The sequence below is a fragment of the Anabrus simplex genome, chromosome 13 (assembly GCF_040414725.1).
Source record: "Anabrus simplex isolate iqAnaSimp1 chromosome 13, ASM4041472v1, whole genome shotgun sequence".
Lineage (NCBI taxonomy): Eukaryota > Metazoa > Arthropoda > Insecta > Orthoptera > Tettigoniidae > Anabrus > Anabrus simplex.
The window spans coordinates 8,427,213-8,442,840 of record NC_090277.1 but is presented as its reverse complement, the minus strand read 5'-3'; the positions used below and the strand labels follow the sequence as shown (position 1 = coordinate 8,442,840).

The 15,628-nt window shown below is 41.2% G+C and overlaps 1 protein-coding gene across 5 annotated transcripts in view; it reads left to right on the top strand.

Moving 5' to 3' along the window:
- Positions 1-14,369, top strand: part of LOC136884904 (uncharacterized) — a 293,707-nt gene extending 279,338 nt beyond the window's left edge. For all 5 annotated transcript variants that reach the window (XM_068229993.1, XM_068229991.1, XM_068229990.1 and 2 more), the window contains one exon: positions 10,291-14,369. In XM_068229993.1, coding sequence (XP_068086094.1) covers positions 11,213-12,307 — 1,095 coding nt within the window. In that variant the 5' untranslated portion in view covers positions 10,291-11,212 and the 3' untranslated portion in view covers positions 12,308-14,369. The remainder of the gene's footprint in view (positions 1-10,290) is intronic.
- Positions 14,370-15,628: the final 1,259 nt, after the last annotated feature.

The window sequence follows — 15,628 nt, the reverse complement described above, 5'->3', positions numbered from 1 at the left end:
CCTCAATCTGTCCCACCCCGATGTACCCTTTCCTGACATGCAGTTTCAAGAAAATCGCACAGAAATTCTTATCCGATGCGATAAAATAATTAAAAGTGCAAAAAGGGAGATATTGCAGTTACCGACGGATACTCCAGATGGCATGCTGTACACCGAAAAGAAATACAAAGGACTCGCTCTTTTTAAAACCTCATGGGAAGTTTACCTTCAATGTATTAATGCCTGTAACATCTTGCTTAAGACTTAACACCCACTTGGCGTCGCTTCAAGGGATTCTCATGCGGAGAGTCTGGAATGGGTAGAACGCCTAAAGCTAACAAACGCTGATATCCAGAAAATAAGCGCCAATAACAGCTTGCACGATACTAAGAAGATCCGTCAAGAGCTACGAGAATGTGAATTCAACTCCTGGTGTTCACTGCCACAAAAAAGGACTCGGGGTACAACTTTACAAAGAGTACACACCAGCAAACTCTTGGGTGTGAGATCATACGGGACTGTATTGTAACGAGTGGAGAGAGGCTATAAAGATGACTGCTAATGTTTCTGCGGTGCGCTCGGTGCCAGGCAGATCCCTGGACAACAACCTCTGTCGGCATTGCCACGGAGAGAAAGAAACTCTTGGTTATGTCCTGGGATTCTGCACACGCGGGGAACTCCTAAGAAACACGCGGCACCACCAGATCAGATCCCTCATTGCCGAAGAACTAAAAAAGAAGGGATTCAATGTACATGAGGAGATACATGGACTGGCCATAAACAGTAGTTCGCAGAGAATTGATATCATAGCCTTTAAAGACAGCAGCTCTCAAGGATTCATATTAGATCCAACTGTCAGATTCGAGCACCATAGCGGTCAGCCAGAGGAGGTTAACAAATACAAATCCACTATCCCTTACTACAAATCTAAATACCACCTTCAGGAAATAGAAATAATGGTTGAGTTCGTCATTTCGTCGCCACATGCAAGCGCTTCCAACTTCCAATGAAGCTCACCCCTGAAATTGCGATCCTCGTCCTCAGAGGCTCACACCACCTCTACGGCTACAGGTCTGGAATGCCACACTAATTATACTGTTCCTTTATAATTTAGAGTTTCCTTCAATTAATAGATTTGTACAGAAATTTGATATGTTTTACCTTCTCCTTAGTGGCAGCCTGTAAATACAGGACGTTGTTCCTAAATAAATGGAAATATTATTATTGTGAAGAATATAAGTCGAAATATCAATGGGAAGAGCCTTTGCAACCTTCACCATATCTACACAGCAGTGATGTGAATTTTTCTCCTTAGGTTGTAAAAAAACAGGTATGTATTAGAAAATATGCAGAAGTAGATTCTCCTCCACAAGATGTTTGCAACTGGTGATATAGTGTTCCTGTACACTTTTCAGAAGAAAAAAGGGCTTCTTTTTCTGGCAAGTCTTTCACAAAGTAGTAACCATTAGCATTAAAGAAGGTTGCATAACTGAAATATCTCCTCCTTAATCGATGCTGTATTCAGCCTCCATAATACATCAGTCTTGCAAATCTACAAATGATATAGTAGCCAAGATTCTTCAGCTCATCATACAGAAACTTGAATAAACATTCTCTCTTTTTTGGAAAGTCTCGGAGAGTAATCTGAACACCAAGCTTGATACCTGCAGTCACTTACGTGCGGCCAGTATTCAGGAGATATTGGGTTCGAACCCCACTGTCGACAGCACTGAAGATGGTTTTCTGTGGTTTCCCATTTTCATACCAAGCAAATACTGGGGCTGTACCGTAATTAAGACCACAGCCAATTCCTTCCCATTCCTAATCCTTTCCCGTCCCATCATCGCTGTAAGACCTATCTGTGTCGGTGCAGCATAAAGCAACTTGTAAACTAAACAAAGCTGCACTTGGCATAAAACTCAATTCACCCTTGTATGTTACATTTTTAAAAACAAAAGTATCGATTAATTTGTAGTTTTCCAGTTGATGTTACGGATCTACAAACTGTACCGGTATGTTTGTGGTAAAACTCACAAAATATTTCTAAAGAGCGAGACATAGTTCTCTCTGTTAGAACATGGTAGAAATTATTCAGTTTTCATGATGATGTATGGATTTTTTATAATTTTTGAGTCAGTAGTTATCAAAGTTCAAAAGCAAAATAATTTTCAGAAAATTTCAGCACTTATACTTCCCATTGAATGTGGCTGTTTACAATCCCAGACCTTATTTAAAGTCCACCATTAATGGTACCACATTCAAGTGAAAAATATGTGGCTTAATTAATGAGAAGTTTGTGTGTGTACAGGAGAGTACAGTCTACACTGGAGGTGTGCTCAATGGGTTTGCTTAAATTATCAGCAGCAGCAAAAACTGTTGTGGCATCTTTAGTGCCTCTTTATTTATTTGACATTTTTTTGTATCTGTCTCTTGGCACAGGCCAGAGCAAAGTGTAGCTTCTACCGAAGTCCCAATCTCATCCATGGCTGTGACAATATGGAAGCTGCTGGGGTTTGGGTTGTGCTGAGTAATGACATTTGGAGCACAACTAGTGTTTGAGTGTTATGAGAGGTGTTGCTCAAAGGATCAGTCGTGCTACAGTAGCACCTTCTGGTGAGGAAAGCAATGGCAAACTATCTCACTCCTCATCTTGCCTAGTATGCCTCATTTGGGCTCTGCCATTATTTTTTGCAGTTTCCATATAACTGCATAGCCTTTGGTGGTCCTAATTGAGGATCCAACCAGCCTCTGGGCTGATGACCTAACAGACAGAAGCAAACTTTATACCTTACTCCTGTAAATATCACAGGTAAGGACCTAACATCCTACGCAAGTGAAGCCTGTTTTAACATGAGGGGTTAAATTTTGTGTGATAATAGCAGACAATAAAAGAGTGAACCATGTAATGTTTAAGGACTTGTCAATATCTGCAAGTTATGAGTGTCATCTCTCAAACAATTTCAAAACTTTCATTTTTGACAGTGTGTGTATTTTAAAAATTATCATAATCAGCTGAGCTTAACCAAACAGGCTCTGCAAAAAGCTTTAATATTTCCATCATTTTATTACCATGACAAATTAACAGCTACCAAGTTCTCAGATATCAGAAGCGTGTACCCAAAGAAAGTGGCTGTTAGCTGAGAATGGCTCCCAAACTAAACTTCAGAATAGTTTTTCCACATAGGTACTCTTGAACAACAACTCTTGTGCAGTTAATAACTTCTATCAAACTACATTTCCTGTGATCAAACAAGAGTGTAGAACGGAGTAAAGAATTGCACATTTTCTGCAAACTGTGTCTCGGTAATGGAAAATAATGAATATTTAAAAAAGTTATTGCATTTCCCTCTAAGAAAATCAAATGGGCATAAATGCCTTTCAATAAAATGTGTGATGTTATGTTGCCTAGCAACCATGCACGCTGTGATCTGAAGTATTGATGGAGAATGCTTTTTGTTTTTTTGTTTTTTTTTTTGCTAGGGGCTTTACATCGCACCGACACAGATAGGTCTTATGGCGACGATGGGATAGGAAAGGCCTAGGAGTTGGAAGGAAGTGGCCGTGGCCTTAATTAAGGTACAGCCCCAACATTTGCCTGGCGTGAAAATGGGAAACCACGGAAAACCATTTTCAGGGCTGCCGATAGTGGGATTCGAACCTACTATCTCCCGGATGCAAGCTCACAGCCCCGCGCCTCTACGCGCACGACCAACTCGCCCGGTGATGGAGAATGGACCATGACATTAAGATCCATGGTTTGGGCAGCTCTCAAGGTAATGTCGCCAGCTAACATAATGTCACACATTTTGTTACATAACAGTATTACATTACACAAATGTTTGAATAACCCTCAACTGTTAAGTCCAAATGTGTGGTTTATGGTGAGAGTTACTGTAGACATATCCTAGTGTGTGAACCATGGGTAACGGCTGAGTGGCAAACTTAATCGTCCTCAGAGTTGGGATACCCATTGCTATGGAATTGGGGTGGACATTTTTGACATGTTCCAAGCCAGGACCCTCCTGTTGTTCTAGCAGCTAGAACTATACAATCAACCGGTGGTCCCTGCCTCCTATAGGACAGATTCTCACTGTGAGTATGTGTAAGTAAGGCAGCATCCTGCTTCACAGAATGTACCAAGCTCAGAATATTTTAAACACGCCTTGAACCTATGGGAGTAACTCAGTCCCACTTCTATTTGACAGGGGAGGGACTCCTTTTAAACTTACGTACTTAGTTATGTCCTTTTACTCTTTTGGAGAGCATAGGGCTTTGACAACGGAGTGCCAAAGTATCCTATTTTGAGCTAGGGTCTTCAGTTCTCCAAAGGTCTTCCCTTCTTGTTTTGCCTCCTCCATCAGACTGTCTCTCCATGACTTTCTGGGTCTACCTCTCTTCCGTTATCCTTGGGGGTTCCAAAACAGAGCCTCTCTCTCCACTGCATCCTGCTGCTTCTGCAGTGTGTGGCTGAACCATTTCAATTTCCTCCGCTTTATTTGTATGCCAATGGGCTCTTCTTCTGTTTGTTTCCAGAGATCTTCCTTTGAAATTACTTTTGGCCAAAAATGCATTTAATTCTCCTTTAGCATCTATTTATAAATACCTGTAGTTAATGAGTGATCTTTGAGATAACTTTCCCGGTTTCACAACCATGTAACTACTGTTTTTACATTTGTTCGAAAAATGCAAAGTTTGGTTTTCATTGAGATTTCTCTGGCCCTCCATATCGGACAGAGTTGTATGAATGCCGCATTTGCCTTGTGGATTCTCATTTTGACATCAGCAGCTGCTCCTCCATCCTGTGTAACCATACTGCCAAGATATGTAAACTCTTCGACTTCTTGAATGTCTTCATCACTGACGATGAATTTCTGTTTGCTCTTCATGTTGATATTCATTGCTTTTGTTTTCTGGGCATTTACCTTGGAAACTACACACTAAGAAACTAACAGACACTAAAGAGACTGCCGGACTGAAGAATGCACGCGGCAAGCGGGTGAACCATACCTCAGTGTCCATGACCTTGGCAAAAAGTATACCCTTCCTCATAGCACATGCAGTGTCCACTACTTGCTGTGGCGGTATACAAATCGTTTATCCGGGACGAACGACATTCTGTGTGTATTTCCTCTAATAATTTTGTTAATAATTAAATAAGATGAGGGAAAAATTGGCTGATAAGACAACACGGCTTGTACAAATTGTTTTGTTTAAAAATAATTTCTGTAATTCCTACTTTCAGCTGGCTAAATGTAATCTTTTATCCACAAAGTGAGGGGGCAACTGATCCCCCCCCCCACAATCGCCGCTACTGCCCTGTATAAAAAGGAAGACGGGAAGAAATGCAGAAATTATAGGGGCATCACTCAACTTTGTCACTCAAACTTTTGGAGAAGATCATTTGAAAATGAATTAGGAATATAGTTGAACCGTTATTGGAGGAGGAGCAATGCGGGTTCAGGAACAACTGAAGCACGTCAAACCAGATATTTGCCATCAGAATGATAACGGAGAAGCACTGGGAATAGGCTATGTTAAGAACTTAGTGATGGTTTTTATGGACATCGAGAAAGCCTACGACAGTGTGCCTAGAGAGATAATCTGGGAATACCTAGAAGGTATAGGTCTGCCAGACATCCTGATTGATAAAGTAAAGATGTTCTATCAAAAGTGCCTAACCTGTGTCCAAATATTGGATGGAAGATCAGATTGGTTTGAAACAAAAAGAGAAGTCCCGCAGGGAAGTGCCTTGTCACCACTCCTGTTCATCATTGACATGGATTGGATCAACAAATCCAACAAAGAACATTGCAAAGGGGCTAACACTGTAATATTTGCAGATGATGTTCTGATCTGGGGAGAAGATGAAGCAGACGTACAGGAGAACCTATTTCCCTGGAATGGCAATTTAAAGAACATGGACTAAAAATCAATAATACAAAAGCTCTTTAAATGACTATCAACAGTTAAGGCACAGATTCAAACAATTTCCTGCAACCGAGCTCGATAGCTGCAGTCGCTTAAGTGCGGCCAGTATCCAGTATTCGGAAGATAGTAGGTTCGAACCCCACTGTCGGCAGCCATGAAAATGGTTTTCCGTGGTTTCCCATTCTCACACCAGGCAAATGCGGCAACTGTACGTTAATTAAGGCCACGGCCGCTTCCCTCCAACTCCTAGCCCTTCCCTGTCCCATCGACGTAAAGCAACTAGCAAAAAAAAAAATTCCTGGAGGGAAGTCTATTGCAGTCTGGTTCTAACTTCAAATAGGCTACCTTGGAACAATCACTTCAAAAGATAACACATTAAATTAAGAAATACTTAACAGAACTCAGAAATCTTGTCAATTTCATTTTCAAGTGAGAAACCTACTCTAGGATGATAAAATACCCCAGAAAGCAAAACTGACCATGTTTCATACCTACTTCATTCCATTTCTCACATATGGACTTGAAACATGTACCCTGCATAACAAGGCAAATAGTAAAATCCAGTCAACAGAAATGAAATTCACCAGAACAATGAACCAAAAGACCAGGAAGGACAAGATTAGAAATGAAGCAAATAGAAAGGAGGCTGGCATCAAAATGCCTGTTACCAAGCTTTTAGGAAGAGGCAGGCTACAATGGTTTGGACATGTTATGATGATGGACAGAACGAGAACAGCAAGGAATTATTTTGACAGAGAAGAGAAAGGGAGAGGCCAAGGAATTGATGGATAGAGACAGTGAAATCGGAGGTCAGCAAGAGGAATGCCAAGTGGGAAGATATAGAGGAACAGAAACTAAACTTTAACAGGATGAAGTAGCAAGCGCTTGTACTCCACACCTGGGAAATTGGAGCTTGAAGATGATGATGTATGGTTGTATGAAATTTGTAAAAGTTACCTTGCACAGGAATCCTCTGGAAGCAAATTTCAGTTATGCAAATGACACCTCACTTTTCTTTCAAATTTCTGATCATGGCTTAACAGTTGCAGAACTCTTAATTTGAGCCATAGCACACTAATGACTGACACTTTCAGCAGTACTACCATGTACCAACAGGGAAGCTGCAAACCAACAATCTTGAGAACAGATTTAGCTGTTACCTGCAGCTTTCAAGAAGGTAATTATCACATATCAGTCACACAGTTCATGGAGTGTGATAAAAAAAAATCATACCAGAGTACATCATGCTTGAAAATTTCATGTGATTTGACCTTTTTTACAATAGAAACAGGAGTGTGCCACTGACCCTTTAGGATGAGAGATTATCTTTAGTGCTGTCGCCCAGGTGACAGATTATACTTTCACTAGAAATACTGTTATAAGTCTTAATTAATACAGTATATGGTTTTGATAACATTAACCAAAAGATTAATTAATTATAATACAAGGTAGTGGAACTGAGGCTGTACTTGTATTTTGGTATTGTTGATCTTGAAGGATAGCCTATATCCATTATGGTAGTGGTTGGCAAATTTGCTTGAATCTTATTCTCATGCTTGGCAGAAAAAAAAAGAATACCCTTCAATATCAGCTCACTGTCAGTTCTGCCTATGGAATTACATAACCTCTTCTATAACCTAGAGCAGGGATGGCGAACCTATGGCACGCGTGTCAGTAGGTGACACGCGAACACAATTTCGGTGGCACACCTCTTGCACATATTAACGTTTTATATACGTCTTTATATACATGTCTCGTGCATAGTATACTTATAGTGTTTCAGGTTTCGGAAATTACCGAAAATCTAAATTCTAGTTCCAATCGGAAGTGCATTATGGCAACACTCCAACACTGATAGGTTCGGAAGCCAAGTGAAATAAATGTCAGATGCGGCCTGCGAGCCATTCGATCACCCACATCAGTCAGTTAGTGAAATTTGTCTTGTGTGTGGTTGCCAGCAGCGGGTAATTATTCTTAGTGTGTAACTGTTTGTTGAATTTTGTAATACAAATAGTTGCCGAGAGATTATCCCAATTTCCAGATTAGGAGAAACTATCACACTTTATTTCAAAAAAAAAAAAGAAGGAAAAAGCTCATATTTCACAAAAGAACGATATTAAGGTCAATTTTTTGAGTGGTTAGAAATTGATTTTACAAATGGATTTGACTGAATTTCAAGAAAGCAGTGTATGGGTGAACAAATTCATGAAAATCGCATGTGCTATTGATGGTGAATACTCTCTCCAGAGAACTTAATACTTGAACAGTGCAACGGCCTCCCACAAATGTTTTCGGTCATGAATAAACTTTCTACAGCCCTACTTACTTTGTTTGAGTCATAGTACGCCTGCAAGCAGCTATTTTCTACAAAGAACATTGTAAAGTCAACAGTTAGAAACTGTCTTGTTTCGGAGCTAAGTGCTTCTTGTGTGTTATTGAAGACAACGACTTACGAACTTAAGATAAATGACATAGCTACTAAGATTCAGCAGTATGTTTCACACTAAAGTTGAGAACGATATTTCACTTCAAGTTCTTTGGCAATATTGTGTGTTACAATGGGCGCTTACTATATTTGTATACAAATAATGTTAGGTATTCTTAAAACTGACATATTTGTGCATGTATTTTCGCGGTATTGGTAAAATACGACCACGGAACATGCAATCAAATGTATTATTTTACAATATATATGCAATAACGTTTTTTTACAACTGGCTTTCCATCGCACCGACACATTTAGGTCTTATGGTGACGATAGGATAGGAAAGGCCGTAGCCTTAATTATAGAACAGCCCCAGCATTGAAATAACGTATTATGAAACATAATTTGGAATTAGGGTGTGTGTGTGGGGGGGGTCGTGGTTATTCCAAAGAAATAACAAGTGGCACAGTTGATGGTTGAGAATGATAAAGCAGACTTAAAATGACACACTAGTTGGAAAAGGTTCGCCATCCCTGACCTAGAGGTACTGAGTTTGATGGGATAATATTCTACCTACTCAAAGTCACTTTCTTCTGACTTTCTGATATAGATTCAAGCAAATTCACCCACTGATGGATATACCCATCAAGATCAGCAATACTGGAATAAAAGTACAGCCTTAGTTTCACTACCTTGTACTATAATTAATTATCTTTTGGCTAATTTTATCAATCCCGTAGGTCTATACTGTATTCGTTGAAACTTAAAGTGAAAGTACAATCTGCCACCTGGGCAACAGCACCAAATGCAGATCACTGATTATTAGTGCAATTCTTATTGATTAATCAAACTGTATATCGGTATCTGAGGTAAAGTAGGTAAAATAGGGCATTCATTCCAATATATGAGGTTATAATATTCGATGCAATATTGAACTGAAATATACAATATAAACGTCAAATATAATATTTAAAAAATACACATTTTTTTTTACACATGTATTTATATAAAGCCTGTACATTTTAAAAGACTGGGCTTGCTTTAAACTGGTTGTAGATCACATGTACCACTCGGAGATATAACAATAGTGACAATCATTGAGCTCCAGAGACCGAAAGCACTATCCGATATCTTCTCACAAGACATTCTCAACACACGAGTCACGTTTATATACACATATGCTAATACTCTGAGCATAAAATAATAGAAATAGTGCTGACCATGTGAAGCTGCAGTAGGTGAAAATAAACATACAGCAATGTTCTTCAGAATAGTTCAGTTCAGATCAGTTAGTTATCTGAACTACTCGATTCATGATGGCGGCGTACGCCATTCGGAAAGCTTCGGCTTGCTCCGTAAGGTTTCGGTAAAGCTTCAGAGTGGAGCCGTAGTACGTCCCGTCAGGGGCTATCGTCGAGTATGCACGTTACCTGCATCCATATCTTGTAAATTAGCATTTACGAGCGAGTTGGCTACACGGTATGTAAACTATGCATTTCCCCAATTTCTGATTTTCGCTCTTAGCAAATGATACAAGTTGTAAGTTTGCTGTATTCATATTTTGTAAATTAGAGTGTAACAAGCGAGTTGGCTACGCGGTATGTGCAAATTATATTTCCGCAGTTTCCGACTTTCGTACCTAGCAAGTGACAAAAGGTGTACGTTCATAGAAGATCTTGTGTAATAGGGCTCTATGTTTTTAGAGTGTCTTCTACGTGATCTTGGACTTTATTCGTAGTTTCCAAGGAGTATTTGTGTAGTTTTAAGGGTGCCTTATTGTGATTGGTGTTATTTAGTGTGTTCGTGGTGGTTTAATTCATTTTTAAGGGTCTTATTTGTGTTTACTTTTACTGCCCTAAATCCTCCATCTTATGTTTTTACGTTTTAATCCATAGATTACTTGCATTGTCTAGCAAATCGCTTCCTCTAAAAAAACTCCTTTTTTGTTTCATTTTCAGATTCCATGGAAACTATGTACTAGATGTGCCACTAACGGGGTTGCTAGTTACCTCGCAGCCGGACCATTAGGGTAGATAGTGCATCCCACCTGTACGAGGTTGCTTGGTAACGGCCTTCCACTTTGCTCCTACAATCATATAATGAGGTGGTCCGATAAGTATCTCAATTTACTATTCTTTTAAGTTTATTAAATGTGTGATTCACAGGACCCTGGTCATGTTCCTGATGATGACGAAGACCTTCTTCTTCCTGTCCGGCGCCGGGAGAGTACTTTGTTCGTCCAGCATCCAGCTGCAGAGTATTTCGATTGCACTGAATTAAATTGCAGGTCCACCTTCAAGACCAAGAATTGGAGCGCCACACGGAGGTCGCTAGAGAGGCATCTGGATCGGAACCACGGAATCCGTATCACTTCTACTGTTAATATGTGTTGTAAATGTAGATGTGATTTAGAACTCCGTCCTTCGGACCACTCGTGTAGTTTTTCTACTCCGCCGGCATTATGGCGTGCACGTCAGAGTGCTACCATCTTCGCCTATGCCTGCACCCATTGCGAGGAGGCGTTCCCGACCACCGGGGGACTCAGGAACCACCTACAGTGGCATCGTGATCAGGAGATTCGCAGGCAGAACGAGGTAGTCCTCCCTAAGCCGGCTACAAGGAAGACACGCAGAACGAGGGGTGGTGGTGTTCAGGTACCAGACCGGGTTGACGATCCAGCTGTGCCCGCACCGAGGACTGAGGTACGGGTTGATGATCCGGCTGTGCCCGCACCGGAACAGGCTGTGGTCCCTGCTGTGCCTGCAATGGAATGGGCTGTAGTACTAGCTGTGCCCTCACCAATCCTGAGCCCATCCAAACTTGTGGGCATTGGGTCGGGCGACGTTCCTGTGGTCCATTCATCACAGTGATAGCCACCCGATGCCGACAATGTCTGGGCCGGCCACGGCTCCCTCATTTGACACCGATAACATTGCTATTGGTCATGATGATGACTTGATTTTAAATGTTATTCCTGACATTGACTTCGTTATCAGTAATCCAGAAAATTCCACCTCTTCTGATACTGGTTTAACTCTGAGGGAGTTGCGTTGTACACCTCCCGACTCTCTGACTCTCCCACCTTCTTGTGCCTCTGAGGAGAACGCCTTACCTCGAGAGGGTTTTGACCCTTTGGCTGATACTGATATTATTCAAGATCCCTTCGGTGACAATCAGCCAGGCGAAGAAGATAACATTGCTATTGACGTGGACGACAAGTCACCTCTCGACATCCATGTTCGTGCTCTAGATGCAATACTTCAGGAAGGAATCTCTCACAACAACTGGCAGAGTCTCCGTAAAGTCACCGAGGATGCGCAACTCTTAGTTAAAATACCCGTCCACCAAGGCGACTATACACAGAAGAAGAAGGACCCAGAAAACCCGAAGTATATCCAATCCCTTTACAGGATCAACAGAAGGAAAGCCATGAGGCTGATTCTGGGAGATGAAGGGCGGAGGTGTAACATCGATAACAAGATTGTGACACAACATTTCAGAGAGACTGCCAAGAAAAAATCGAACGACTTATCTGATTTTAATTCTCGCCCATCTGAAAATACTCCATATGTTAATACTGCGAGAATAAGTCCATATGAAGTTCAAAGTCGCCTTCAAAAATGTGAGAACTCAGCTCCAGGGGACGACCGACTCACTTATAAACACTGGAATATGGTTGACCCTGCCTGCACACTGCCGGCTAGAATTTTTAACATCTGTATGAAATATGAGAAAATACCTTCTGATTGGAAGCAGTTGGTCACTATCTTGTTATTCAAGAAGGGAGTTCCGCATGATATCACCAACTGGCGACCCATTGCCATCATGCGGACGATATATAAACTGTACTCAGGCGTGTTAGCCAAGAGAATGACCACCTGGATGATTGATAATAAAATCTTAGCGCCAGCCCAAAAAGGATTCATACCACATGATGGAGTCTTCGAGCAACTTCACGCTCAGAACAAAATTTGATAAAGCAAGGTGTGAGAAAGGCCAGTTTTTAGCTGCTTGGCTGGACTTTTCCAATGCATTTGGCTCCGTGCCGCATGATGCTATCTTTGCGGCCCTGGATAGAACTGGAGCTGGCGCTAAGTTAAGGAAGATTATTAAAAACATGTATACGGGTTCATCCACCCGTGTGCAGACTGAAATTGGGTCACTGAGAACATTTCCATAGAATGTGGTGTTAGACAAGGTTGTCCCATGAGTGAGCTGCTATTTAACCTTGTAATTGACCCCGTAATAAGATCAATTCAGAGCGAGAATTCAGACCATCAGATTCTCGCCTATGCTGATGACATTGTTCTTTTATCAGACGATCCGATAAAATTACAAGACAACATCAATGTCATTGATGAATTATCTAAGAAGATTAATATTAATCTCAAGGCTTCGAAGTCATTCAGCCTTCATTTGTCTGGTGTGACCCCAGTAGGAACAAGGAACACCATCTTTAAAATTGGAAATGATGATCTTAAGGCCTTAAAAGATGGTGAATTTGAAAATTTCCTGGGAAAACCTGTTGGATTCCACATCTCATCCAACACCAAGGAACTGGCCGACCTGATTTCTACAGCTAAGAAGATTTGCATTCTAAACTGGCTCCTTGGCAAAGAATTGATGCCTTGAAGGCCTTCTTTTATCCATCACTCCAGTTTCTCATGAGAAATGCACAAAACCAAAAGGGCGAGTGGTCAAACTTGACAATATCATTAAGGCCGAGGTCAAAAAGACTCTTTACCTGTCTCAAGAGGCCAGTAATGACTACTTGTATGGCCCAACGAAGTCTGGGTGTGTTGGATTGCCAGTTACAGAGTGTGACTCTGATTATCATCTGATCGACAATGCGTTCAAACTCCTTACATCCACAGATTTATGCACTGCTGAGCTTGCTTTGGATGACCTGAAGATCTTGGTTCATAAGGGATCAAGATGACATTTCAGCTTATCTAAACGGTCATAATGAGGGCGAGTTCAGACGGAACTCTAATCCTTTACAATCTGTCTGGACTCAAGCTCGGAAGGCATCGTCTAGAAACCAGACTACATGGAAGTTTGTAGACTTCGTCCCATCTTTAACAATTAATGAAAAAACCTTCTTCGGTAATGATCGTCATAAGGTGCTGAAGACCCTCAGAATTAACCTACAGTCCAAGCACCTTAATAGACTGATCAATCTGCCCAATCAAGGGACAGTTATGGAATGTGTAGCCGCAGACACAGCTAGCTCCCACTTCTTGAGGACCGGTCTGTTCACCAGATTTGCAGACTGGAGATTTATCCACCGAGCTAGACTGAATCTTTTACTGCTCAATGGGAGTCGCCGTTCAACATCTGATAGCAACAAGAGGTGTAGGAGATGCGGTTACGATAACGAAACCCTGCCTCATGTAGTCAATCATTGCATGAGACACTCTGCACTCTATCAGCAGAGACACAATGCTGTAGTCAGCAGGGTTAAAAGGGCAGCTGCTACGGGGTATAACATCTTCAGTGAAAACCAGGTCGTTCACGACAATCTACGACCAGACTTGGTTCTAGTAAAAGATGGTAAAGGCTTGATTCTGGACATTTCTATTCCGTTTGAGAACAGGAAATCCGCCTTCGAATATGCCCGACAGGCCAAAAAAGACAAGTATGCGACCTTGGCAACGGCTCTTTGTTCTCGATTTACATCTGTTGAGGTGGACGCTATATTAGTTGGGTCATTAGGACTTTGGGACCTGGCTAATGATAAGGTGCTACTCTCCATCTGTAGCAAAAAGTATCTCAATCTGTTCAAGAAACTGTGTCTGTCAGACACAATTAGCTTCACGCGCGACATCTATGTGGAGCATATCACCGGTGTCCAACAGAGGTGACTAAGTACACTGACTGGGGCTTTCCCACGGTTTCCCCAGCCTCTCAAGGTGAATACCGGGGTAGTAAGGTCACTTGAGGCCGTGGTTGTGACTGTGAAGCAAAAAGAGACTGCTTTCCCCATCGTGACGGACTACAGCAATGCAGTGAGTTCTTAGTGTTTGTGTAGTGAAGTGTAGTGTTCATGTTATAAAAGAAGAGTTCTGTACATTTTATGCCGGTTTTTATATCATGAAATTGCTTTGCTTTTTGTTATTTTTATTGTAAATTTTCCTTAAAACGTTCTTTAATAAAAATATGTGTTTCTGCAACTTCTGATTTTCTCACTTAGCAAATCATAGAAGATGCACGTTACCTGTATTCATATGTTGTAAATTAGCGTTTACCGAGCAAGTTGGCTACACGGTATGTGCACCATTTGTTTGCGCAGTTTGTGATTTTCGGACTTCGCAAATGATACAAGTTGTAGATAGATAGATATCTTTATTTTCCTCCAGATCTAGATAAACATAACTAACACAAAAAGAAGGGAAAAAGGAAATATTAATGTAAATAAAAATAAACAAATGGCAATGAGGCGGAATGGTCTGTTGGCCCTAGTATAAGGCAATAAGAAACTAAAACTTGTAACGTATAACTGTGTAGAGTACAATGGTGTGTCGGACATCATCAGCACTTTAACAAAGAGTATATCACTTCCTGCCGGGTTCGCACTCAGCGCATTCTTTCTTGAACACTGACCTCTCTGTTATTCTACTTAAGTTGCAAACCTGGCTTCGTATTACCTGCACTGTAGTGCCGGTGTGCAATTTTCACCATGCGTTTCGTTACTGTTGACCACCATTTAAACTCTACTATCCAGACAACTTACCACATTACATGAAACCATATTCACTCACAGTTAACTTGGACCCTCAGCTCATATACCATCCATCTCCACGTATTAGCTTTTTCCTTAACACCCATCCAATTTACAAACACTCTCTTCCTCATTCACTACACACTTTACCACCTACTAATTTGACTATTTAATCACTCTTGACATAGTTACGAATAACACACACACTCCGCTATTCTCATGTGTACAGCAATTTACTGCAGATTGCTTTTTTTTTTTTATTTCTTGTCCTTATGCCTTCGTCCAATTTGTTCTTCTTACCCCATATCACTCTTAGGCTCAAACTTCTACCTTTCGGCAGGGCACCTCTTACTTCTTTTCCTGCCTCGCAGCCGTATTTTCACTTCGTTTGTGTGCTTTTGTCACATCTTGTGTTTCCACCCCCACAATTGCTCCCTGTTTCTTCCTTTCTTCTCTCACACACGCCTCCGTCCTCAGCTCCTTAATTAATGCCCTGGTCTCCCTGGTCTCTTTCCTTATCTCCCTCTTCATGTCAGCGGCTACCTCCCTGGCTCCCGCTCCAATCGATTTGAAAA